Here is a 25,369-nt window from a genome sequence, read left to right as displayed (position 1 = left end):
CCCGCTGCTCATCCAGAGCATCATCCCGCTCAAGGGCGCGTTCGAGGGCAACCTGATCAAGGTCCACCTGTTCGGCCAGCCCGCCACTGGGGATCTTAAGAGGCCGTGGAAGGCGAGCGGTGGGATGATGGGGATGATGCAGCAGGGTGGTGGGGAGATCAAGACGGACAAGAAGAGCATAGAGGCTGCGGAGCGTGCTGGTCGGGGCGGCGTCAAGGAGGAGTAGGCGACGTAGGTGGGTGTCTGTTGAAGTATGGTGGCTGGACGGTTGAGTAGCTCTGGCCATATCTTGTATACGCCGTGCATGTGCGGCGCTGTACACGTCTCCCACACGTCTCCCAATGTAGGACATTCAAGCGACCCATCAGGCCGTTGAAGCAGAATACCGCCGAATACTGGCCGAGCAAGTGATACACACATCCTTGTACCATCTCGGCCCTCCAACAGACGAAGCTTCGGGCCCACACTTGGCGCAGGCGAAGAGAGCGAAGACGAATGGAGCGGACCTGCCTGCGCTCTTCCCCACGACTTCACCCCCCTCAATCCTTCCAAAATCCCTCGTTATCTCTTCCAACACCTGCAGCGCGGAGTTGATTTGCTTCTCCGCGGTCAGCAGCAGAATGTGGGCAGCAGCAGGTAAGCGACTGCGACATGACCATGCACCATGCACTGGCGACAAGTAATACCGCCAGACGCCGATCAACAGCCACTTACACCTGCAGACTAGGCCTGTAGCTCGCCGCCAGCGCGCCCAGTACCTTGCACAACCTTGGTGACGCTGAGAGGCATGCCGAAGTCAACGCTCCACCCGTCGTCTTGATAGGTTCGCTTCACGTTCTCGAACCCTTCTAGCCCCTTGGTATATCACCTGTGCGGGGAGAGCATGGAGATGAGGGTGACCACGCGACGGGCGTGTGGGCGTGGATGGTGGTAAGGTATATCTTGTTCTGTTCTGCTGCCACCCTGATACCTTCGACCAGTCGCTCCTCGGTCCTCTCAATCTCCTCAACCCTTACTACCTCTCTTCTTTCCCCCTCCTTCAGTCACCCACCATGGGTTTCATGCTCAAGAAACCCGACGATGCGGTCGGCGCAACCTGGCCCGCCATTGCCATCGGCCTCTTCGTCGCCTTCGGCGGTGTCCTCTTCGGATATGACACTGGAACTATCGGAGGTATCTTGGCCAACAAATTCTGGGTGAATCTATTCAAGACTGCCGGCAAAGACGACATCACCACTCCTCAGAACTCCCTGATCGTCTCCATCCTAAGCGCCGGTACCTTCTTTGGCGCTCTAGCAGCTAGTCCTATGGGAGATATCATGGGCCGTCGCTGGGGTCTGATGTTGTCCGCTGGCATTGTCTTCAACCTGGGCGTAATTCTGCAGACTGCCGCCACTGAGCAGCCGATGTTCATTGCTGGTCGCTTCTTTGCCGGACTCGGTGTTGGTTTGATCTCGGCACTGGTGCCGCTGTATCAGTCCGAGACGGCGCCAAAATGGATACGCGGGACGATTGTTGGAGCCTACCAGCTTGCAATTACCATCGTGAGTTTCGGGAAGAGAGCAATTCTGAAAGATATACATGACTGACATGACGACAGGGCCTTTTCTTAGCAGCCATCGTGAACAACGCCGTCAAGGACCGCAAAGACACCGGTGCCTACCGAATCCCTGTAGCTGTGCAGTTCTTGTGGTCCATCATCATCGTCGTGGGCTTGTTCTTCCTGCCAGAGACGCCGCGCTTCTTGATCAAGCAGGACAAACACGAGAAGGTATACACAAGCCACCTCATGTCGTCCACAATACCACTAATACTGTACTCCAGGCAGCCCAATCCCTTGCCAGAATCCGTCGCATGCCTGCCGATCACCCTGCATTGATCGAGGAGCTGTCTGAGATCGAAGCCAACCATCGCTACGAGATGAGCATCGGCAAGGGCACCTACCTTGACTGTCTCAAGGGCACCATCGGGAAGCGTCTCGCAACGGGTTGTCTTCTGCAAGCCCTTCAGCAGCTTACCGGCGTCAACTTCATCTTCTATTACGGCACGCAGTACTTTAAGAACGCTGGCTTCGCCAACCCATTCGTCATTTCCGTCATCACCAAGTAATCCACCATCACCCCATCACAATCCGTGCCCAAGCTAACGAGTACGTCCAGCTCCGTCAACGTCGCCTCCACATTCCCGGGCCTCTACCTCGTCGAAAAGATGGGCCGACGCAACTTGCTGCTGATGGGAGCCATTGGCATGTGCGTGTGCCAGTACATCGTCGCTATCACCGGCACGGTCGCTGGCACCACCAACCTGCCTGCCCAACAGGCCGCCATCGCTTTCGTCTGCATCTACATCTTCTTCTGTCCGTATCCCAAACCTCCCCCATACTTCAGGAATCGTTGCTGACAAACACGTACAGTCGCCTCCTCGTGGGGTCCAGTCGCGTGGGTCGTCACGGGCGAGCTGTTCCCGCTGAAAGTGCGTGCGAAATGTTTGAGCATGACTACAGCCACTAACTGGTATGCCTAATGAGCAAAACCCTACCATGTCTGTGACATTCGCTAACCCTTTTGCCCTTCTGCTTGCAGGCTACTCAATTTCGCCATCGCCTACTCGACCCCGTACTTAGTCAACGAGGGTGACGGCTACGCGAACCTCCAGTCCAAGGTCTTCTTCGTTTGGGGATCGTTCTGCTTCGTGTGCATCGCATTTGTCTGGTTCATGATCTACGAAACCAAGGGCTTGTCCCTTGAACAGGTTGACGAGCTGTACGGGATTGTGACCAAGGCGTGGCAGAGCAAGAGTTTCAGGCCGCAAGTCAGCTTCCAGGAGGTGTCGGATAAGAGGGGCATGAGCATGAGTGAGATGGCGCAGGAGACGGAGAGGAGGCGGAGCAAGGCTAGTATTGAGGGGACGGAGAAGGTTTAGTGCCTGGTCGTGATGGATGATGGTGACACTCCTTTGCTTGCGAGCTGGTTCAAGAGGATCTAGAGTTGTGTGGATTGATACTTGATATCTGACTATGATGTGCCCGCATACTGGAACTAAACTCTCTCGAGGGCTGTTTGCTCATCTCCCTGCATTGACGCCATCATATTCAAGAAGTCTTCTGCTTCTTATTTTTCTTCGACTTCCCGTGGACACTCGGGACCTTGCTCCTATAGTCCGCCTTCACAAACCCAGTATCCCCGGCCGACAGGTCCTTTTCATGATAAGCAACATCCACCGTCGACTTGTCACTCTTATTAAAGACGCCCCTCGCCCTTCCTTTAGGATCGCCTTGCCTGTGATCCCGTCCCTTTGGAGCAATGACTTGTTCCAGCCACGGCGGCGGAGAACTCAGAACCAAGCGCTCTTGGTTGTGGAATTTGTGAGGCGATGGGAAGTTTTGTTTGACGGGCCCGGAGCGGTTCCAGATCTTCTTCGCGTCGCGCTTGGCTCTGGAGACAGTCGGGGCGTTGGATACCTGGCGACGGACGTCTGCTGCATTGAGACGACGTTCCGGGTCGGTTGGGGGGAGGCGGGAGAGGGAGTACTGGCATTTTTCAAGATATGTGGAAGTGAGGTTATGTCTTGTGCCAGAACTTGGCGGTACTCACGTTGGATGAGGCGGTGGATCTGCTGGACTGGGAGGAGGAGGACGAGGTCACGGAAGGTGCTGCTCTTTTCTTAGACGTAGACGACATGCTGACTCCGCGATTGTTCCTGCGAGCTTTGCGATGTTTCCAGAGCGCAGGTCCAAGGTGGTAGCTCTCAGCTTCGGCTGCATCCTTTCAATGTAGAGACCGCTATTTATCATGACCAGACAAGGCTGCACAAGGCTAGAACGCCTGCCGGCTGCGCCTTGGAAGCAGACTACTCCTCCCGTATACACATTCGGGTGAAGAGCTCCAAGAGCGACGAATCACAGCAGGCAAGGTGCCTGAGGAGGGAGGCATTGCGGATCCAGACCTGGACGCCCATGCATCAAGACCAACCTGGCGTAGTACATGTGCCGGGTACTTGGGTGGCGTGGCGCGGATGCCCAAGGCCATTGTCCAGTCTTCTCTAGTGATTGGTCCAGGGCAGAGGACGGGGAAAGCAGCCGCTGCAGCTCGATCACATCAGGTGGATGCACATGTGATGCAGGTTTACAGGTTGCCTTGTTGCGCTAGCCTGAGCCATTCATGGGCACAGTGTGGTCGTACCGTCTCCGTGCACATCGTCGATCGGCCTACGTGGCTCGACTGAGTTTGCGGTAATCCTGTGATGCCTCAGAGGAGATTCGCTTTCTATGTGCTTTCGAGATGAAACGGGGATGCAGTGTTCAAGTTCGAAGTCGAGGCGGCTGTGAAGTGTTGTCACATGCCGAGCTAAGCCCCTTTGGGACACAAGGCTGAGGTGTTCGCTTCCAGTGAAGCAACATTCGTCTGCTTGCCTTACTCACATTTCCTCGCACCTTTGTCGTCTTTTCGACAATGTTGCTTCGACATACTGGCTTCGACAAACACTCCTCAACTCGTAAGAAGCGATGGAGAACAACCTAGACTTCCTCACCGCCGAAGGCTGGTCCCTCCTCGGCGGCGTGATCATGTCTGTCTTCAAAACCGCGCTCTCAAAACTAATGAGCAACGAGCAAGACACATCTGTTGAAAAGCAGGCGAGCGTCATCGCCGAAGCAAGCTACCAGCGCGCGCCTATGAAAAGCTCTGACGAGCAAAATGAAGAGTTGATGAGTCTCCAACAGGACGCTTGTCAGACAATTCTCGCTATCGCGAAACAACTCCCGCCTCGACACCTCGGACAGGATCTTTTGACACGGACGGTGGCAGAGCTGGAAGCGCTGTGTGAGGAGGGAAGTTACGTCGATGTGCTCGGGCGGGAAGTCAGCGATCAGTGGCTAGGTGAGCATCATTGCCTCTCAAGCAATAACGTTGGTCTGTAGCTGATCAACTCAAACTACCACAGACCCAACACAGGAGGAAGCCGATGAAGACGACGACGAAGAAGAAGCCCTCTTCTACTTCACCCCGACGGAATGGCTCAACCTGAACGCCTTCGTCGCCCGCCTCGTCGGCGCCCAGATATCCCACTGGCACAACCTCACCATCTGGCAACTCCGCACCGCTCTCGAGTGGCCCGCACCGGAATCAAATTGGCGGGTCCAGCCTCGCCCGTTCGACACCCGCGTCAACGTGGCTGCCGAGTGGATGATTCAGGCCGCTCCAGTGCTGCTCCGCGAAAGTCTGGCGCAGAGGGATCTCGACGAGCAGAAGCGACGGTCTTACGGCAATGGGCCGTTGTATAATGGCGGGCCGGGATTCGCGATTGAGCGGTGGGTTTTCTGGAAGCGGATGTTGGGGGACTCGAAAAGGAGGGTGGGGACGGATGCTCGTGAGAGGGTGGATGAAGCACTTGAGAAGATGACGGAGGCCGAGAAGGGCATAGCTGAGCCGCGGGTGCTGAATGGATCGTGAGAGGTGTGTTGAGCAGTATAACTTCAGGGTCGCCGCAAGCACACGAGGAAATCTGCGAGAATCCTGATGTTTAGAATGCTTCGTCAACTGCTCTGGGGTATCATTCATGCCTGCATATCATTTGTGTTCCTCATCATCTTCAAAAGATCTTCTGCTGTTAAGGCCTCCGCTTATCCTCTCCGTCCTCACCGCTTAGTACCATCCACCCTCGGCGCAATGATCTCAAACTCATCCCACCGGCTCAAACTCATATCGCTCCTCCGATAAGCCTTCAGCACCGCATCATGTCCGGCCCATGCATTTCTGCCCGCCAACAACCGTCCCACGGCCGCTGAGGTGGCATAGCTAGGGTCGAACACCAGCAAATTCCTACTTCCATCGTCCTTCCTCTCCAAGCCCACGATCGTAGTCGAGTGCCCAAATCTCTGGAAGTAGAGCGGTGGAAGGTTGGTAATGTGCGATGTCCCATGGTGTTTGGTGCCGGGCTGTTCATGGGCGGAGATGAAGTAGGCTTCCACATGGTCTATGAGTGAGACTACGGCCGGTTGAGCGTTGGTGGACTTCTTGTTTTGTGGCTCCTCATCTTCGCGGAAGGCGAGCGCCTCGACGGGTAAGCCAGCCTCCGTGAAGTATGCGAGAGCTTCATGCGTGCCGATCCATTTACGAGTATTCAGGACGCCTCCGGTTTCGATGCGGCCGTAGGTACAGATGCCGTTATCCCAGGCCCGCTCGATGGTCTCTTGGATCTCAATGATGTTGGGCAGGGAACGCGGTCTGTCGTTTTCGCTGGTCTGTTGTTGAGCGTAGAGGTATGAGAGCAGCATCTGTATGTTCCAGTAGCCGCAGAAGTTGCCGTCGCAGCGGAGCTTGAACACATGCCGTACGCTTGGGTCACAGAAGTAACTAGCTGTCGTCGACTTATCCAGCGCGCAGACGTCGGCTAGAATGGGTATCAGACCCCTTGTTTCATTGTCGACTGTCATCTCTCGTTGGAGTTTGCCATCCCTACCAATGCGATTGCTCTCGTACGGTTCAGCGTCACGAAGCAGACTACGACGAACCTGCTCCGGCATGCGCTTCTCATACGCATGCGGACCCAACTCCCGCCTGCCTAACCGCCCTGGCTCCCGCGGCTCCTTAATCCTGCGATGCTGGGGTGGTGGGCGGCCGACGGAGGAGTTACCACTGAAGTAGTCCAGAATATTACGTCCGTGACTGCTTCGAGGTGACTCTGGTCGCTGTGAGCGAGGATGCTTGCGTGGGCTGCGGTGGGACTCCTCCTGACGAGGGGCTGAGCGTTTGCCACCTTTTGTCGCGGCTGCTTCCTCTGCGTCTGCGAGGTCGACCGCCTGATGCATCTCATAGTGGTCGTCCAGGTCTGCGACGAGGATGTACTCATTACATTGCGGGCGGGTGCATTTGATCCATGGGTTCTCCTCGCTGTCTGAGCTGCTGCCAGAAGGTACAGCTTGTCGAAGAGGTGCTTTCGGTGGTGGTATCGTATCATCCTTCACGACCCATGGTGAGTCTTCGGTATGCCGCTCTTCGATATGAAGCTGTATGGCGTACGTGTCGTCTCCACGATATTGGCAGAAAGGGCAGGTGTTGAAGTCCGTCATGTCAACGGTGGATCGAGGCGACGATGTCTTAAGCAGGCTGCATGCATAGTGTAAGTCACAAGTGCTATGTTTCAGCGGTGTCGTGGTGTGATGACTGCCTTGCTTGCGTGTTCTCCCAGTCGCAGCAACATCGAATGCAGTCAGCCATTAGGCCCAGGCCCGCTCTTTGTTGTTCAGGCACAACCGCGGAGAGAATCGGCGCCGCCTTCTCAACGTCACTCTTGGCGTTGCAAACATTCAAGAGCCAGCAAGCATCTTGCCTTCCTTTCTGAACAAAATGGCGACTCTCAGAGATTCTATACCACGCGATCCTCATACCAAGACCTTTCACGATGGCGACGGTCGTTCTCGGATCCCAATGGGTGAGTTGGGTGGTCACAATGGCTCCATGCCGAATGCGGAGACAATGCTAATTTTTCGTCTGGTTGTAGGGTGACGAAGGCAAGGGCAAGATAGTCGATGTTCTCAGTGAAGGTGTGAACCTGGTTTGCAGAGCGCAGGGAGGCCACAATGCTGGTAAGATACAGAAGGAAGAAAACGTATTTTATGCGACATTGCTAACCATTCACTTGCTGCGCTCAGGCCATACAATCGTCAAAGACGGAAAGACGTTCGATGTCCATATCCTGCGTGAGTCAATCTACCACACTTAAGAACAACCGCTGATGTCGTATGCATAGCATCCGGCGTCCTAACGCCCAGCTGCACCAACCTCATCGGGACCGGATGCGTCCTCTACGTCCCGGGCTTCTTCAAGGAAATCGCCTCCCTGGAATCCAACGGCATCGACTACACAGATCGGATCCTCATCTCAGACCGCTGCCACGTTGATCTGGACTTGCACACCAAAGTCGACGGCCTGGAAGAAGTCGAGCTTGGCAAGAAGAACATCGGTACCACCGGCAAAGGCATCGGCCCTACTTACTCAACCAAAGCTTCCCGCTCTGGAATCCATGTCTCGGAGATCTTCGATAAGCAGCTCTTCGATACCAAACTGCACAACCTCTACACTGGTTTCCGCAAGCGGTATCGCGACCTTCTGCAGTATGACCCTGAAGAGGAAATCGCCCGCTTCGACACCTACCGCCAAACTCTCAAGCCTTTCGTGGTCGACCAAGTCCCGCTGATAGAATCAGTCGTCCGCGGCAACCTCAAAGTCCTCGTCGAAGGCTCCCAAGCAACCATGCTCGACATCGACGCCGGCACGTACCCCTACGTCACCTCCTCCAACACCGGTCTCGGCGGCGTCTTCACTGGCCTCCATCTCAGCCCGCGGAGCATCAAAGAGACCATAGGCGTAGTAAAAGCCTACACCACCCGTGTCGGTTCCGGCCCCTTCCCTTCAGAGCAAATGAACGAAGACGGCGAGAAGCTCCAGCAAATCGGCCGCGAATTCGGCGTCACCACCGGCCGCAAACGCCGCTGCGGTTGGCTCGACTTGGTAGTGGTAAAGTACAGCCACCACATCAACTGGTACGACTCCCTCAACCTGACCAAACTCGACGTGCTGGATACTTTCAAGACCATCAAAGTCGCCACCTCCTACTCCTACCAAGGCCAGACACTGCCTTCGTTCCCGGCTGATCTGGACGTGCTCGAGCATCTGGATGTGCAGTACGAAGAGTTGCCAGGCTGGGAGACGAGTACGACGGGTGCGAAGACGTGGGAGGATTTGCCGGAGAATGCGAGGATGTATGTGGAGTTTATTGAGAAGCATGTGGGCGTGCGGGTGGGGTATATTGGGACGGGGCCGGGGAGGGAGAGTATGATTGTGCGGTGAGAAGGACACCTCTTGGTATCAGCAGAGAAAGGAGGGGAGGAGGAGCGAAAGGGTGGGAGAGTGTTGGGAGATGATTAGATGATAAAAGTTTGTTATGCGTGAGTTTTGAGTATGCGGACTACATCGAACTGTCATTTCTCGCCTTTTTTCCACCTGTCCTCCCCTGCTTGACCAGTGCTGTGGTCTTGTTGGTGCGATGCTGGCGCCCAGCTGGTCCCTTCAAGGGGCAAAGCAGCTACTCTCACTTTGTCGGTGACTGCTCCGGACCTTAGAGCTGGCCGTGGTCGCTCTCCTCAGTCCAGGGCTTGTTTCATCCCGGCGGGTGTCTGTTCAGCAGCTATAGCATTGGATAGGGTCCTCTTGCGCCTAACCCTCCCATCGCATCAGCCAGAGGTATCCGATGCATGTGTCAACCGGACCTCTCCCTCCGTTGCTCAGGACTCCCTCTCACGAACTAGATCATCGATTCGTCTCTCATCCTCTTCGACAGCGAAATTCCCTCAAACCTTCCCCTTCCCCATGATCCCCACCCCCTCCCTCACGACACCGACCAAACCGCCTGTCTGCACACTCTCGCTTCCGCCACCACTTAGCCGGTACTCCACTTCCGCCAGCCCCTCCAACCACCGCACCCGCGTCTGCACCGGCACATCCACCTCTGCCAATTGCTCTCCCATCGCAGTCAAGATATCCGCTAGCGCTAGTCCTTTGGTCTTCTTCAGTGTATTGATCGTGCTGAGACAGGACCCGACGTCGGAGGTGGTGAGAAGCGTTTGGGTGATGAGACGGATGTCCTCCGGGTGAGGCGCGGCGATGCAGGTGTAGATCGTTTCTTGCGTGATCAGGTCTCGCTCGACGGTATTAACGTCTGGGGCAGGTTGGCCAGGGGTGTGCAGGGGTGTAGACGAGGCGTGGCAGGCTTGAAGGACGTTAAGAGCCCGTCGCATGTCGCCTTTTGACAGCGTAACGAGGGATCCCACGGCGTCTGGCGCAATATTTACGTGCTCTTCCGCGATAACTTTGTCGACCAACTGCCGTATATCGGCTTCTTTGAGTGGAGAGAAGCGAAACCGTGTGCATCGCGATAGCAGCGCTGGCGAGAGTTTGTGCGTATAGTTGGCAATGATGCAGAAGCGGGTATTGGCCGTGTACTTTTCCATGATCCTCCGCAGAGCCATCTGGGCGGTCGAAGTCATAGCGTCGGCTTCGTCGAGGATGATGAGCTTGAAGTTCGCTATGCTCTCGCTCTTTGCTGACTTGTCGAAGGAGCCGGCGAATATCTGCTTGGTGGAGGAGAAGGTCTTGATCTGCTCCCGTACGACGTCGATGCCGCGGTCGTCAGAGGCGTTGAGCTCGAGGACCATTTGGCGCATGTTCTTGCCGCCGTAGATTCGTCTTGCTAATGCGAGGACGGTGGAGGTCTTGCCCGTTCCTGGGGGACCGTAGAGGAGGAGATGGGGAAGGCGGTTGGCGTCGACGAACTTGTTGATGGTGGAGAGGATGTCATGATGGCCTGACACGTCTGCTAAAGAGGCCGGACGGTACTTCTCAACCCATGGGAGGTTGTCTTCGGCTTCCACTGGGAGGTTGGCGGCACTGCGTTTGCCTTTGCTGTCGGCGGCCGAGGAGAAGGTGATGTCGGAGGAGACTTTGGGCGCGTCATCCATCTGGACGTCTTCGTCGTCGATGTCGGACATGCTGGCGGTGTCGGGGCGGATTGTGGTGGGTAGAGTGGATAGTAGTGGGAGAGATAGAGGTTGACGCGCATTGAAGCACTTCACGCGTGTTATGTAAGCAGTCGATGTTCAAACGCGTTTGCTTCGTCTTCCAAACTTCCTTATCAAGCAACGCAATGCCAAAGCGACGGAGGACAGACAATGCGGTAGAGGAGGAAGAGTCAACACCACAAAAGACGAGGAGAACGGCGCAGAATGACAGCCCGCCGAGCAATGCAACAACACCTTCCAACCGCAAGTCGATCCTCAAGGGGACACCGACGAGAGGTCCAAATGGGACGTCTGTAGTGGAACCAACGCCCAAGTCGCTGAGGAAGGTCCTGTTCTCGACGCCGGCGGAGAAAGCAGAGGCAGCGGAGGAGCAAGAGACGCCTACAGCAACCCGCAACGACCGCTCGGCTCGTAGGAAGAGTGCGCGGACGTTGCAGAAGCAGCCTGACGATGAGAGCGAGGATGGAGATGTCGCGCAAGACACGGCGCTCGCGGAGGCCATTCTTGACCAAGAGGACGAGATAGTGGGAGAAGATGAGGAGGAGGTGGTAGTGGCAGATGCATCTAGCCAGCCCACAGCAGACACACCCACCAAACGCGGCAGAGGCAGACCCAGAGGACGGCCCAAGAAGGAGAGAACGCCATCGCCGCCACCCGATCTTCCACCACATGAACTGTATTTCTTCCAGAACCGCGCGGGAGCCAACAAGACCTCCGCCAACACTCTCGCCCCGAACCTGCTGCTCAACCACGAAGACTACCTCACCAACATCAACGCCTACAAGGATCCCCACGAACAAGACATCAAGCGTCTGGCCGACCTTCACAAACGCGCCTTCGACCAGTGGACTTTCGAACGTGAGGAAGGCTTCAACCTCTGCCTGTATGGCTACGGCTCGAAACGCCAGCTCTTGATGGATTACGCCGACCACCTTTACCACAGCAGCCCGAAACCGCCCAGGATCGTCGTGGTGAACGGCTACACGCCTGGCTTAACCCTCCGCGACATCTTCACTCTCCTCGCGAAGACCGTCCTCCCCAAGTCGACTAAATTGCCCTCCTTGCCAGTTCCACTTCTCGACCTTGTCCTCACGCACCTCACCTCAAATCCACCGTCTCCGCCAATAACACTCTTGGTCCATTCTCTCGACTCGCCAACTCTCCGGCGTGCCCCTGCCCCAGCTTTACTCGGACGCCTCGCCGCGCATCCCTTCATTTCCTTCATCGCCAGCGTGGACACGCCCCAGTTCGCCCTTCTCTGGCCTCCAGCCCTGCTTCGCCAGTACAACTGGCTCTACCACGACACCACGACCTTCAAACCCTACATCGCCGAAATCGATGTCGTGGAAGAAGTCAACGCCTTGCTCGGCAGAAGCGGACGCAAGATCGGTGGCAAAGACGGCGTAGCATTCGTGCTGAAGAGCTTACCCGAGAACGCGAGGAACCTCTTCCGTATACTGGTGATTGAGCAGCTGGGTGCCATGAGCCACCTAGAAGCGGACGCTACGCTCGGTGGTGGCGACGTGGAGGATGAAGATGAAGGAATGTTGGGTGTGAGCGACGACGAGGACGCGGCAGCTGAGGCACAAGCTACGCCTTCTCGACGGCAGAAACGAGGACGACCGCCTAAGAAGGCTAAGGCTGCGGTGACGAAGAAGGTTGTAGCGCCTGCGGCGGAGGGGGTGGAGTATCGCACGCTCTATCATAAGGCCGTGGAGGAGTTTGTGTGTTCGAGCGAGCTGAGTTTCCGGACATTGTTGAAGGAGTTTCACGATCATCAGATGGTTGAGAGTCGGAAAGACGGGATGGGGGTGGAACGGCTTTTCGTTCCCGGTATGGGGAGGGGTGAATTGGAGGGGCTGTTGGAAGAACTAGTCTGATTAGAGGTAGAGACGGTATATGGATGCTACGATGTCCAACGCCGGAGTGCTATGCAGTGATCATCATCTATGCCTCCCGGTCCTGTACAAGGTTTTATGGATGTTGACTCTCTACCATCCTCTCTTCGCCAACTTATCAGACTCGCCCATGGCTCCAACATTGATGCCCACCATCGCCTCACCCAACCCAATGGACACCTCGGCCAACACCTTTGGGTCATTGAAATGCGTCGTCGCCTGCACAATCGCCTTGGCCCTCTTCGCCGCATCTCCAGACTTGAAGATCCCGCTGCCCACGAACACGCCGTCACAGCCCATCTGCATCATCAACGCTGCATCGGCCGGGGTAGCAATTCCTCCTGCTGCAAAGTTCACCACCGGTAGCCGCTTCAGCTGCGCACATTGCTTGAGCAAAGCGTAGTCGCACTCCAACTCACGGCTCATCTGCCGCAGCTCTGGGTCTGAAGCAGCGCTCGCTCGCGCTATCTCCTTGTTCACAGTCTGCATGTGCCTGACAGCCTCCACAACATCTCCCGTGCCCGCCTCGCCCTTCGTGCGTATCATCGCCGCGCCCTCGCTGACTCTCCTCAGCGCTTCACCCAAATTCCTGCACCCACAAACAAACGGCGTGCTGAAACCATTCTTCTCCACATGATGCGTCGGATCCGCGGGCGTCAGCACCTCACTCTCATCAATATAATCCACCCCAATCGCCTGCAGAATCTGACACTCGACTAAATGCCCGATCCGCGCCTTCGCCATGACGGGAATTGTCACCGCCCGCATAATCTCCTGAATCATCGCCGGATCCGACATGCGCGCCACCCCGCCCTGCGCGCGAATGTCGGCCGGCACGCGCTCGAGGGCCATGACGGCGCAGGCGCCGGCTTCCTCGGCGATTTTGGCTTGTTCGGCGTTGACGACGTCCATGATGACGCCGCCTTTGAGCATTTGGGCGAGGCCGGCTTTGACAGCGAAGGAGGATTGGGTGGGCGAGGGGGAGGTGGTGGGGTAGGTCGTTCCGTTGCTGTTGGTGGGTTTGGTGGAGGATTGGGAGCGGAAGGCCATGGGGCGGTCGTTGGTGGACATGGTGGGGTCCATTGGGTTTGTATCAATCTTTCTCGAACGGGAGATGTTGTTGTTTCGTGGAGGTGGGGGGGCGGGGTGATGGTGTAGTTGTCGAGTCGATGCACGTCGAGTCAATGGGTTGTAAGGTGAGTCGATGGGAACGTTGTCGTATTGTTGCCCTGTTAGAGAGATGTAGAAGGGATGTAGTGGAAAGGGCGCAAGTCGATGTTGCTGTTACTCATGCTCGTCATGGTTCTAGTTCGATCGAAAAAATTGGCTCTCGTCGGCTCAAGAGAAGCACCTCGCCGGTGTCGGCGCATCGCTAGCAGCTTCCCAAAGAGGCGATTCTGAACGACACTCTCTCTCTCCCTTGACTCTACATGTTACTATGCATCGACATTTGAGACATCAAGACTTTGACACCTAGAATCTTCCACCATGAAAGAATCTGGGAGACGACAGGATACGCCCAACTACTAGGACAATGAGACGCCTCTCCGACCTCCGAGAAGCAGCAGCCACCAAGAGTGCATCAGTTGAAAAGCGGTATTGAGGCATCCGAAACGACAATCCAAGGGTTCAGATCTACGTGATCGCAATCTGTGGACTTCAACAAGTCAACCGGCCGCTTGGTCAAGCGTCACTCATGAGAGCATACCTAGAAATTCTGTGCTTTCGGCGGCGGACTACTGCTACTCCTCCTCTGGCTTCCCTGCGGCGCTGTGTCAACCGCACATCTCGACTCCTAGTTCGGAACATCCACATCCGAGTCCCACTGTATGAGATCGCTCAAATCGGCTTCAGCCCCGTGTTGGTTGTCCTCGCCTTGAGAAGGCAGCGTTCGCATGACATTGTTTTGCTCTGGTGCGGACTCAGATGCTACGCCTGAAGCAGGACCTGTACTTGGTGCATTTTCCTGCTGATGTGCCGGGACACGAGCCACCGTGGAGTCGCCTGGCTGTAGCACGTTAATGCCTTCAACGGCCGGCCCGTGCTTGGTTTGAATATGCTCGCAGACGCCGGCGAAGCTTCCAAACCTTCGTCGACTCGCTGGTAAGCATGATTCCGGTGGTCACGGACACTCATAGTAGGGCTTCAAGCCCTCACTGAAGACTTCGTGGTATGCTGAGCCGTGCTTCCGCCAGTCATGGTAGGACATGGCTGCAATCTGGATTGTGCATCGTGGGTACGGGCATCGAAACTTCTGGCCATCTGACATGACTCTGTCGTGTCGCTTTTGGAAGTGGCGAACCAAATTGAGAACAGCACCCGTACTTCCTTGGTGTGCTGTCTCGCAGTCGTCCATTGGACAGTGGAGCTTCCCATCAATTGCTACGTGCACGGAACTGATGTGGTGGCTTCGCTTCCACGAGGTAGGCCACCTGGCGTTCTCACATCCGGGATAGGGACAGGGAAACCCGTCCTCCTGCTCAACAATTTTAGTGGTGCTCATTTTGATGTGTCTGGTCGTGTTGGAAGATGGTCGGTTGCAGGAGATATTTAGTAAGTGCAAAATTGCAGCTGCAGAGTGCGGAAAGGCTGGAAGGCGCAATGGCGGAGGAGATGGCCAACGTCGTGTACGGCTCCAACATCATCGAAAGAGTTGGAGTACCAGATCTGAACGAGACCAGGAGGATCTGCTGGGAGATTTACATGAACCAGCGTGGTATCTTCGAAGATGAGCCGCCTCGCAGCTCTGCGTACGAAGCCGCGCTAGAGAGTGCCATCGACGCAGGACAGGTGAACAGAAGTCGTCGCGACAGACAAGAAGTCGCAAATCATGCAGCCGCCTTTGTTTACATGACGAACAAAGTCGTGAAGTCGAACGAGCCATTCGGCGATCAGCTCATCAGAGAAACGCATAGAATTCTGTGCAACAAGGTGGATGCAGACAACGGAGACACCACTCGCCCATACCAAGATTACGCAGGCTTGTACCGGAGCATCGATGGGCGAGACAACGTCATGGCGGGCAACACTGGCTTCGTCCGAGCCAGCAAAGTCGCGTCGGCGATGACGAGATTCATTGAAGAACTCAACGAAACGATTCGTATGGCAGAGAAGGAGCAGACTCTCGACCCGTTCTTCATTGCAGCTCATGCTTGTGGCGAGTTCGTCAACATCCACCCATTCATCGACGGTAACGGGAGACCCTGCCGTCTGATCCTGAACACGATCCTGCTCAAGTACGCCGGTATCGTAGCGCCTATCGGGGAGGATCAGGCCGAGCGGAAAGAGTACCTCAGCATTCCAAAGCGACGCAGTACAGATGAGGATGGGAACGGAGCTTTGTCATCCTCGACGGTACGGAAAAGTCTACGACGGCTGAAAGAGGTGACGGCGAAGTTGGTCATTGAAGATGAGCGGGAGGAGTTGAGCTTGGTACTTACTGCTGGATGGTTGTGCTTCAAGTGCCAGAGGAGTTGGTACGGTACTTTGAACCCTCTACGGTCCGACTGCCCTCTTGTGCAGCCTCTGTGCGGGCATTTGAATCTTCCACTCACATCTGCATGCTCTTGCCTCATGTGGGAATCGCGATCCTCTCTTGACGTCCAAACGCGACCGGAGCAGGCAGGATATAGACATGGGAATAGGTTTGGTATGGCGTTCATAGAGTTGGTTGGGTATGCCATCTTCGGCATTGAGGCTGTAGACTGCTTATGGTTGATACTGGTAATGTTGTGGGTAGGTCGAATCGAAGATGCAAATGCGTGGCATTGAGGTAGCATCAACGGGACGTTGCAATGCTTCATTCTATATAGCTGTATGTTTGCCTGTGTACTGATGAATCGAGGGCGCGACCCACCATTCAATGTAAGTCGAATCCAAAAGGCAAACGTTGTGGTGCAGCGGGCCTTCTCTCGTTCCGTACGGCCATTTGCAACTATTCCTGGTCGTTCGTGCTTAGGTTCCTTCCAACCTTGACTCGAGAGACTGCCGCTGGCGGACTGGAAGGCTATGATGTCAATTGAGCAGCCGTTGACTCCCCCCTGGAAGGAAACACGCACTGGAGGACGGAACAGTACAAGAGCAGAAGTTGACACTGGAACAGTATGTAAAAAGAGAGATTATAACAGGATGGCACAGACCATCCGACCTACGCTATCGGCAGACATCGCTAAACTGACTCCAACACTGCGCACGACAGAGATGAGCTTTCAAAGCCCCAGGAGAATGCTGGCCTGTCAAGCGGCCCTGCAAAAGCCAATTCTGGGGTTTGCTAGTCCCGGCCAGATGTATTGTGATGCTCAACACCCTTATGGAACTGAGGTCGTTTACCGTTGAGATGCCTTTCCCTCCCCCTTTTTACGAGGCGGGCCGGGGCCGGAGTTGGTCGGTCGCCCTCTTTTGGCCTGCATCAATCTGACTTGATACTCCCCTGTGGTGATACTGGCCATCGTCCTGATCGGAGTACTGCTCGGGCCGTAGACCAGGCTTGTCGGTGTAGATGGCAGGGCTCCGTAAAGCGCTTTCCTCTATCTAGGGTCCGAGAACAGCTTTTCTTGTGCTGCAAACATCATCGCCGAAAGTTTCGTATTGGTAAAGGGCTGTACTGGATTCGGTTGGCCGGTAGCCGTCGGATCGCAAAATTCGTCGACAGTCCGGCACCCACAGTATGCGGCCGTGGCCCTACGTTACGCATTGGATTTCGAGAACCGGCACTCGGATGAGCTGAGCAGTGATGGACAATATAGTCTATCTCAGACTCGAAGACCTCCGAATCGTCGAGATACTTTACTGAGTGCCATTGAATATGCTCGAGCAGGACTGACTTGGTAGGGAAGCTGATGCCGTCGCAGATTGGGTGCGTACAGGCCTTCTGCCGTGGTTGGACGTGCGCTACGGCGTTGTGCGCTCGCAAGTCGTCTCCGTCGACGAAGCCAGAACGATCGCACCTTTTACAAGCCACGACAGATTGCCTCGGACTTGCTCCAAAGACACCATCCCACCACACTACACCGTTCCAGTCTTCAGTGGAGTGAACGGTCCCAAGAAGGGCCACGAGCTCTTTGACGGCCCTGAAGCCTAATTGACCCACGTGTATGCAGCTCCTACGCTGAGGACAATCGAAATTCGTAGCGCCCTTATGGCCGTTGTGGGGGTGGTCAGCTACGGCATTGTAGCTTGCCCACGACATGAGAGCGCATAGTTCATAGGGGCAGTGCATCAGACCATCTGCACCACGTAGCCAGTCTTCGGTGGTCTTGGGGTATGACGGTCCATGTACGACCCTTGCGGTGTGTCCTGCGGTTTGTATCCCTTGCTTGGCACTGCGATACATGGGCTCGATGTTCTGGGGTGCAGTATCCATATTATGTTCTGTGTTGTGTTGTGGTCGGTGGCATACAGTTAAGAGAAGGAGTATATGTGCAAGGTCAACAGCATCTACGAGTGGTAGCAATGCTTATATGTAGGCCTCAGTTTGCTGCTTTCGCTTTGACTCGCTGCTGACCTTAGTGAATGAGTACAAGTCGAAGGGTATGGTGACAAACAACGCAGCAAGCATTGTTTAAGGCTTGTTTCCGGGTGTGTTCCAGTGCCTCGAATGCCAGGATCCATCACACCTTGCTACAGTCAGCTTAGAGTACTTGATTGAACGAGAATTTGCCAAATTCGAAGTGTACAAACAGAAATTTAGACATAACAAGGCCTTGCATTCAAGAGAGATAGAGGGCAGAAGGGAACCAGAGCCATGATTCGCGAAACATACCTCCTTACTCATTAGCCGTCATGGCCATGATCGAATAACGATCAGCTAGTGACAATGGATCTCGGGGGAGGTGCTATACTAGTGCTGGGTCGTCGTGGCATTCTCAAGGGCCAGTAAATGAAGAAAGGATAGAAAAACATGGAATCACACTTATGGGAAAAGTACAAACGCTCCCCACTCCAACTGCCAGGGAAATCCATGAGTGTTTTCAATGACCCAAGGCAAAAGGAAAATGGCCGTCAAGTGTAAGAAACCACCTACCTCGCATCCCTACCTGCAAGCCTGTAATACACCATCACGGTTTGCGAGCTTTGCCAGGCTTCCTGTGGTGGCTGACGACGATGGTGTCCGAAAAGCTGGAGCCAGATCCTGCATCTGGGTCGACCTGTTGAGGCCGTTTAGTAGCCGATCTTGTGACCCGCGGCTCCGGTGGAGGGACTGGACCGGACCGCCTGCTCGACTGGCCGATGGTTGGTCGAGTTGTAGCAGCAGTTGTGCGGGCAGTTGCAGGCTGAGGTGTTGGATCTCGAGGGGTTGCGACGACCGCTTGGTCTGCGGAATCATCAGACTCTGGAGTGGTTGGGCTTCTGCGGGTCTCTGTGGCGATATCGTCGTCCATGTCTGGCATTTCATCCCCGTAATCGTACATCAGATTGGAGTCAAGCTCCAGGTCCTCCGGCTTTACTGAAGGCGTACGAGAGCGTTCGGACTCAGGTCCATCGTGTTGGTAGCTTACGCGGCTTGAGCCACGACTACGATCATTGTCGTCGTCTTCGGACTCTTGCTCTTGGCCCTGCGTTGCCATGGAGTGAGAGGAAGAGAACTCCGATTTTGCAGACGCAGCTGCCTCTCCATCGGATCGATAACTGACGTCCACCGATGTCGAACGAGCTCGAGATGGTGACGATGCAGCCTGGGACTGGTATAAGCGCTGATAGCTCGGGTCATGCTTCTGTTGAATGTGTAGTACTAGATTGTTCCTCGCAAGAAAACCTTTACCCTTCCTGCTTCGGGGGCAGCCAGGATGCTGACATGGGAATAAGCCTCCATCCTCTTTCGGGCTTCGTGCAGGGGAAGTCGCGGTGGCGAATGGATATGGCTCGATGTCTTCATCTGCATCATCATGGGTTCTAGCATCGTCCGTCGCAGGACTGTGTTCTGAGAATGCAGAACGAAGCCGGGGTTCGTCATCGTCGTCAGCAAACTGCAACAAGGATGCAGCACCAGCGCCAACGTCATCGTCATGTCTCCAGCCTTCTTCAATGTCTTCTCCAGAGTCGTCTCCAGAGGCTTCTCCAGAGCCTTCTTCAGAAAACCCTTCATCGTCTTGGTCGACAGGCTGCAGCCGCAAAGAATCGGTAGTGTCGATGTCAATACCATCATCATCATCACTGTCACCGTCGCGGCCCTCGTGTTCCGACATGTTCACCTCGAGGTCATCTTCGTCCTCGGCCTCATCTTCACCCTCATCCTCTGCTTCATCTTCTTCCTCGTCTTCACCCTCATCCTCTCCTTCGTCCTCTCCCTCATCCTCTGCCTCATCCTCTGCCTCATCCTCTGCCTCATCCTCTGCCTCATTCCTGTCCTCAATCCCCAAGTCTTCGCTGGGGTTCCTACGGCGATCCGAAAGTTCCTGCTGAGTATGCCTCCGCCTTTCGTGGTTGGCAAGATGTTCCTTTCTTGTAAAGCCCGCACCTTTCTTACTTCGCCAGCACGAAGGGATTCGGCATAAGAGTACCTCCTTCTTCAACTCTCCATAGCTAAGTCCGTGCGTCTCGTGCCGGTGTTTATCCAAGGCTTGAAGCCGTTTCTTGGTCGAGTCTCTCCATCGGCCACTCCACGAACAATTATCATGAGGGCACAGTATAGCCCTGGCTAGGTCTGTTGTCCCGTGAATCCTCCGCGTGTGCGAGTTCAATTTGTCGTTTCGTGCGAAGCCATTGCCTGCCACGCCTCGTGCGCAACTAGGATCTGGACACAATATTTCGAGACTTGGGTTGTGCAAACGAATATGCTTCGTCGCACCTCTCTTCTGTTCGTACAGACGAGGTCTGGAGCAGTCTTCGAATCCGCATTCCCATCCACCGTCCACTTTACGTGGTTGAGGAAGATTAGAGCTCAATGGTTGTAGGGCAGAACGATGGTGTTCGCGTGATGAGCTTACATTCGTAGCAAGTCCTGGGTCTGCGAGATGCTTTTTCCGGTGGGCTATGAGACTAGTCTGCCACCAATATCGATTTGTGCAGCCTGGCTCATCACATACGAAGGGTTCAGAGTCTGTGTGTGAAGCAAGTTTGTGGCTGTTGAGTTTATGTCGAGTTTTGTAGACTTTCGGGCAGCCTGGCTCGTCGCAGGCAAGATAATGCTGGGCCCGCGTGTGTGAGACTGCATCAGCCCTCAAGGAGTACACTCGGGCGTGAAAGCAGCGGTGAACTGCACATACCCAACCACCTTGCACCTTCAACGGCGGAGGCAGGTGAGGAGGAAGGTCGGATGCGGCAGCAACAGGGTCAACGGCAGCCGGTGTACTGTCATGATGAGCGTCTGAAGCATTTCCAGCCTCCACGCTCGCTCGTTCCTGTGGCTGCGCAGCACTTGAACTGATTGTCCGTGAGGAGCCCTCAGATACCGGGACGTGTGATTTCCTTTCTTTGCCAGCCCGCTTGGTGGAAGCGCTTGATGGTCCAGCCTTGGGAGGCACGTTGTGATGTTTTGCACAAGGGATGCTGTCTTTGAATTTGATCCGGTATGATGGAAAGTCTCGGAGCAAGGTGTGAATGAAATCAAAGAGAGCACCTGGTAGAGAACTGGAATTGGAAAGCGGGCTTGGAACGGCGCATGGAATTTATACAACGTCGAGAGCATGATTCCAGGCCTTCGAGTCATTGCGAGGAATTATCGTAGCAAGCAAGCAAACAAGGAATGTCGTCGAGGCCGGTCCAGCGTGATCAGCCGTGGCTCATTCAATGTGTGCGTCGACCAGAGGGATCCGTTAAATTAAAATCCATTGAGTGTGTCTTGGGACCTTGAAGACAGATGGTTTGCCAGCGGCCGACTGGGTTCGATGCCACAGGACACCACGAACTCGACCAGAGCAGAGGACAATCTGCAATTGAAGGATTGGGAGTCTTCTTAGAAAGGCTGATACTTTCCAATGCCCTGAATGCCATTGAGCTTTTAACGTTTGGCTTCGCAGCCGGTCATTTGAAATGTGCTCCCGGACACGTGCTCCCCGGAGTTGGCAATCCTCGGGCTGCCCTATCGCCGGTTGTGTGACATGCTTCCTGATGGGACATATATATGATTCTGGCTCCGCGTTGCCAATGTCCAGCCTTGGTCTCGTTCATGCTTGGTGGTACGCGGGTGCATAAGAACCTCGATGTCGCTGGATGTCTGACGTCCTCTCCGGAAGTCCAAGCTAAGTCATGGCCACGCAGCATTGGAAGGGGTGCAAAGGGTGTAGTGTAGAGAAGATGGTCGTGGTGAGGTCGCGTCGACGTTGCCTTGGCATGATCAGAGTCGACCTCACCCGTTGAACTCAATCGATTCCCGATGATTATCAAGAGATTGCAAACTCGGATCTTTTCATGCGTAGTGATAAGTAAGGCATTATGAGTGCGAACGGTGTTCGAGATCAACCTCACTGCCCTCTGGTACAATGACCACATACAACACTGAACGAACGGCAATATGAGCACGCGACTCCGGCCGACGTCGAACGCCAGCAGCTTGATGCAAGACCTGCCCGGCGGCTTCCCGCGCGATCAAGACGATGACAACTCCGCGACACCCCTTACCCTCTCCCAAGCGGTCCACGCGCGAAGGGCCGAATATGTCCGGCCAAAGCATATCCGGATCAAAATTGGGACATGGAACGTCGCAAGTTGCAAAGGCACTGAAAAGGACATAGGAGGGTGGTTCGTTGAGGGTAGAGGCATATCGGATGCTTTGTCCGGCTTCAGCATAGGCGAGAATGGGGGTGTGCATCGCGAGGACACACGAGGCAGGTCCTCGCGGGATCAAGGAGAAGATGTCACTACTCAGGAAGCCAGGTACGAAAGGAAGCAAAACACGCTACCGAACGGCGATCCCGGATCGCTACCCGGCGGTGAGGATGTTTCGCTATATGTTCTTGGCCTTCAAGAGGTGGTGGATGTCGGCTCTGCTACGGAGGCCCTTCGTCCTTACACAGACCCCGCGATTGCGACCAGGTGGAAGGAGAGCATGGCGGCGTCGCTGCCAGAAGGCTATGTCATGGTTGCAGAGCAGCAGCTCATTGGATTGCTGTTGCTCATTTATGCTGCTCCCGATCTAGCACCCGAGCTGCGTTCCGTCAGCACGACGAGTGTTGGTACTGGACTTATGGGCTATATGGGCAACAAAGGCGCGGTAACGGCTCGAATAGTCGTTGGAGAGACCACCCGCCTGGTCTTCATCAACAGCCATCTGGCTGCTGGCGCCGACAAGACTGCTTTGGAGCGCCGAAACTGGGATGCGTCTCAAATCATTCAGCGGACCAAGTTTGAACCCATTCAAGACATCACGGACCTTCAACAATCGACTGGCGAGCAGATCGGTGACGAGGACTTTGCTTTCTGGATTGGCGATCTCAATTACCGGCTTGAGAGCATACCAGGAGATGATGTTCGAAGACTACTGATGCTTCACACACGAAATGAGTACGACACCAATGCTCAGTCCGGGAAGACGCTCGACAAAGAGATCCAGCTGGCAGCTGAGTCTGTTGGCCAGAGAGCGGAGCGAGGGTCGAGCGTCAGCTCCGTCAGCACTGCCAGCGTTAAATCTTCATCCGCTTCCACGAGCTCCCACCAAACGAGCACGGCGAGTACGGCACCTACAGCTCTGGTCGACGAGATCAGTGCAAGTGAGGACCCGACATCATTGCAGACCACGTTGTCTTCTCTTTTGCCTCATGATGAACTTCATCAGCAGATAAAGGCCCGCAAAGCGTTCCAAGATGGCTGGCAGGAGGGCCCCATCCACTTCTTACCAACATACAAGTATGATGTAGGAAGTGTGGGAGTCTTTGACTCATCAGAGAAGAAGCGCGCACCCAGCTGGTGTGACCGCGTACTCTTCCGAACAAGAAGAGAGAAACTGGCCTACGAGGCCAAGGTGAAGGAAGAAGAAAATGCCAGGAAGAAGGACGAAGAGATGAGAGCCAGCGGCGCAGACCAAGCGGCCGAAGACGACGAGATACTTTACGATTACGACCCCGATGCTGACGGCACGAATTTTAACGCTGATTATGACGAGAATGACGATTATAACGAGGTTGAGGATGGTGTGGTGATTACCAAGGAAGGATTTGAGGATGAGTTACGACTGGAATATTACACTGCTCACCAGAGAGTGTTGTCGAGCGATCACAAGCCGCTCAATGCTGTGTTCATGTTGAAGTATGATGCTGTCGTGCCTGAGCTGAAGGCGAAGATACATGCGGAAGTGGCGAAGGAGCTTGACAAGGTCGAAAACGAAGGAAGACCCAACGTCACCGTATGTGTCGACCAACACAATGACACCCAGGCCGAGCAATGCGAGAACACGTCCAAGACGTTCGAAGGAGTGTGGTTTGGCGAGGTACGGTGGGGTCAATCGAAGCACCGCTCACTCACCATTGCAAACACAAGCCGGGTTCCAGCAAGCTTCACTTTTATCGAGCGGCCAGTCGGTGCAGGGCAGGCGCCTGGCATTGCTCCGAAGTGGCTGAACCTGCGACAAAACGACAGCTCTTTGTCGAGCTCCAGCACAAGCAGCCCACCAACTACTGTCGAACCCGGCGAGACCGCGTCGGTAGAGCTGGATATCCGCATCTGGGACTCGTCGCTGGTGCAATCCCTGAATGAAGGCATGAAAGCACTCGACGACATCCTCGTGCTCCGCGTCGAAGGCGGGCGAGACCACTTCATCCCCGTCCGCGGCAAGTGGCTCGACACCAGTCTCGGCCGCTCCATTGACAAGCTCATCCGGATCCCGGAAGGCGGGATCCGCAAGCTGCAGAACCAACGGCCTGACAGCAGCAAAAGAGGCGGCGGCGGCAGTGGTAGTGGAGCAGCCAGTCCTGTGATGGGCGACGAGCCGGTACGTTTCTCTGCGCCACGCGAACTCTTCCGGCTGACCGAGACGGTAGAAGAACTCGTCGCGCGGGTGGTTGCCGAGTGGGATATGACCTCGAGCGATGCGGACTCTGCAGAAGCGCCCTGGTCACACCATCCCGGATGGCCTTTCGAGGAGAGCGGGTGGTCGGAGAGAGGGACGGAGACGTGGGATGATGCTTTGAGCGATGCTTGTGATGCTCTCGACTCGGATCAGCCTCTTGAAGCAAGTCTACCGCCAGAGTTGCCAAAGATGCAACGACTATACGTCCTAGCGTCCCTCCTCCTCACCATGCTAGAAAACATGCCCGACGGCATCGTCACCTCTACCCTCTGGACCCGCATCGACCATCTCCTCTCCGAAAACGAAAAGACCAAACGCAAACTCACCCTCGAGGAACAACGCACAGCCATCGAAGAGATCCTCTCGTCATCTCCCAGCCACAGCATCTCCTTCATCCTGCTCACCTCAATGCTCGGACGTATCTCGCAGGAGATTGCTGGTGCGAGCAAGAGCAGGGATGAGCCGCCTGTGAGCCCGACGAGGAAGAATGCTAGTCCTTTTAGAAGGATGACCGGGTCTTTGGGGAGGCTGCCGGAGACTTCGCATGCGGAGCTGGCGGCTGAGGCGTGGGGGCATGTTTTTGGGAAGGCGATGGTGAGGTTGCCTGGGCAGGGTGGAAAGAAGGGGTTTGGCGTGCAGGAGCGGAGAAGGTTGGAGATGATGAGGATGTTTTTGAGGAGGGAAGAGAAAGGATGATGTTCCCAACTCAAGAGAGGGTAGAGATGAGGGTTGCAGTAACCGATTACAGTGTCAATTCAACCAGTTACGCCGTCTTCACGTCGAACGGAAGTTTGCATATCACTACAGCAAGCAAAAAACCGACATTTCACATGGGATCGCATTCACCTACAGCCCAAACACCCGAGGATCTTAGAACGCTCCAGCTATTATGCCACTCGTGGCGCTGGCGTTGGTACCAATAGACTGGTCGGTCTGATGCACCTGGAACCCGAA

At 55.2% G+C, this 25,369-nt stretch overlaps 13 protein-coding genes across 13 annotated transcripts; 7 read left to right on the top strand and 6 right to left on the bottom strand.

Moving 5' to 3' along the window:
* Positions 1–1,052: 1,052 nt before the first annotated feature.
* Positions 1,053–2,109, top strand: SNF3_2 (Plasma membrane low glucose sensor; the record flags this gene model as incomplete). Its single annotated transcript, XM_064805836.1, has 3 exons — positions 1,053–1,544; positions 1,601–1,771; positions 1,825–2,109. 3 exons carry the CDS (start codon positions 1,053–1,055, stop codon positions 2,107–2,109), a joined length of 948 nt encoding a protein of 315 aa, XP_064656296.1.
* Positions 2,110–2,208: 99 nt separating this feature from the next.
* On the top strand, positions 2,209–2,922 carry SNF3_1 (Plasma membrane low glucose sensor; the record flags this gene model as incomplete). Its single annotated transcript, XM_064805835.1, has 3 exons — positions 2,209–2,356; positions 2,414–2,513; positions 2,583–2,922. The coding sequence occupies 3 exons, from the start codon at positions 2,209–2,211 to the stop codon at positions 2,920–2,922; spliced, it is 588 nt and encodes a 195-aa protein (XP_064656295.1).
* A 169-nt stretch (positions 2,923–3,091) lies between these two features.
* Positions 3,092–3,680, bottom strand: LTR77_008602 (uncharacterized protein; the record flags this gene model as incomplete). The annotated part of the gene is made up of 2 exons (XM_064805834.1): positions 3,092–3,529; positions 3,594–3,680. The coding sequence occupies 2 exons, from the start codon at positions 3,678–3,680 to the stop codon at positions 3,092–3,094; spliced, it is 525 nt and encodes a 174-aa protein (XP_064656294.1).
* Positions 3,681–4,504: 824 nt separating this feature from the next.
* LTR77_008601 (uncharacterized protein) lies at positions 4,505–5,450 on the top strand (the record flags this gene model as incomplete). Its single annotated transcript, XM_064805833.1, has 2 exons — positions 4,505–4,877; positions 4,942–5,450. 2 exons carry the CDS (start codon positions 4,505–4,507, stop codon positions 5,448–5,450), a joined length of 882 nt encoding a protein of 293 aa, XP_064656293.1.
* A 185-nt stretch (positions 5,451–5,635) lies between these two features.
* Positions 5,636–7,069, bottom strand: LTR77_008600 (uncharacterized protein; the record flags this gene model as incomplete). Its single annotated transcript, XM_064805832.1, has 1 exon — positions 5,636–7,069. The coding sequence occupies one exon, from the start codon at positions 7,067–7,069 to the stop codon at positions 5,636–5,638; it is 1,434 nt and encodes a 477-aa protein (XP_064656292.1).
* A 332-nt stretch (positions 7,070–7,401) lies between these two features.
* Positions 7,402–8,849, top strand: ADE12 (Adenylosuccinate synthase; the record flags this gene model as incomplete). The annotated part of the gene is made up of 4 exons (XM_064805831.1): positions 7,402–7,431; positions 7,501–7,585; positions 7,652–7,699; positions 7,750–8,849. 4 exons carry the CDS (start codon positions 7,402–7,404, stop codon positions 8,847–8,849), a joined length of 1,263 nt encoding a protein of 420 aa, XP_064656291.1.
* A 500-nt stretch (positions 8,850–9,349) lies between these two features.
* On the bottom strand, positions 9,350–10,546 carry RFC3 (Subunit of heteropentameric Replication factor C (RF-C); the record flags this gene model as incomplete). Its single annotated transcript, XM_064805830.1, has 1 exon — positions 9,350–10,546. The coding sequence occupies one exon, from the start codon at positions 10,544–10,546 to the stop codon at positions 9,350–9,352; it is 1,197 nt and encodes a 398-aa protein (XP_064656290.1).
* Positions 10,547–10,701: 155 nt separating this feature from the next.
* On the top strand, positions 10,702–12,456 carry ORC2 (Origin recognition complex subunit 2; the record flags this gene model as incomplete). The annotated part of the gene is made up of 1 exon (XM_064805829.1): positions 10,702–12,456. One exon carries the CDS (start codon positions 10,702–10,704, stop codon positions 12,454–12,456), a length of 1,755 nt encoding a protein of 584 aa, XP_064656289.1.
* Positions 12,457–12,567: 111 nt separating this feature from the next.
* SNZ1 (Pyridoxal 5'-phosphate synthase subunit snz1) lies at positions 12,568–13,545 on the bottom strand (the record flags this gene model as incomplete). Its single annotated transcript, XM_064805828.1, has 1 exon — positions 12,568–13,545. The coding sequence occupies one exon, from the start codon at positions 13,543–13,545 to the stop codon at positions 12,568–12,570; it is 978 nt and encodes a 325-aa protein (XP_064656288.1).
* A 724-nt stretch (positions 13,546–14,269) lies between these two features.
* On the bottom strand, positions 14,270–14,683 carry LTR77_008595 (uncharacterized protein; the record flags this gene model as incomplete). The annotated part of the gene is made up of 2 exons (XM_064805827.1): positions 14,270–14,478; positions 14,605–14,683. 2 exons carry the CDS (start codon positions 14,681–14,683, stop codon positions 14,270–14,272), a joined length of 288 nt encoding a protein of 95 aa, XP_064656287.1.
* A 392-nt stretch (positions 14,684–15,075) lies between these two features.
* Positions 15,076–16,015, top strand: LTR77_008594 (uncharacterized protein; the record flags this gene model as incomplete). Its single annotated transcript, XM_064805826.1, has 2 exons — positions 15,076–15,950; positions 15,997–16,015. The coding sequence occupies 2 exons, from the start codon at positions 15,076–15,078 to the stop codon at positions 16,013–16,015; spliced, it is 894 nt and encodes a 297-aa protein (XP_064656286.1).
* Positions 16,016–18,530: 2,515 nt separating this feature from the next.
* Positions 18,531–19,965, bottom strand: LTR77_008593 (uncharacterized protein; the record flags this gene model as incomplete). The annotated part of the gene is made up of 2 exons (XM_064805825.1): positions 18,531–19,887; positions 19,940–19,965. The coding sequence occupies 2 exons, from the start codon at positions 19,963–19,965 to the stop codon at positions 18,531–18,533; spliced, it is 1,383 nt and encodes a 460-aa protein (XP_064656285.1).
* A 1,960-nt stretch (positions 19,966–21,925) lies between these two features.
* On the top strand, positions 21,926–25,111 carry LTR77_008592 (uncharacterized protein; the record flags this gene model as incomplete). The annotated part of the gene is made up of 1 exon (XM_064805824.1): positions 21,926–25,111. One exon carries the CDS (start codon positions 21,926–21,928, stop codon positions 25,109–25,111), a length of 3,186 nt encoding a protein of 1,061 aa, XP_064656284.1.
* Between the last annotated feature and the right edge of the window lie 258 nt (positions 25,112–25,369).

The sequence above is a fragment of the Saxophila tyrrhenica genome, assembly GCF_035928015.1.
Source record: "Saxophila tyrrhenica strain CCFEE 5935 chromosome Unknown scaffold_14, whole genome shotgun sequence".
NCBI classification, from domain to species: Eukaryota; Fungi; Ascomycota; class Dothideomycetes; order Mycosphaerellales; family Extremaceae; genus Saxophila; species Saxophila tyrrhenica.
The sequence above is the reverse complement of the archived record's forward strand: the minus strand, read 5'-3'. Positions and strand labels throughout refer to the sequence as shown.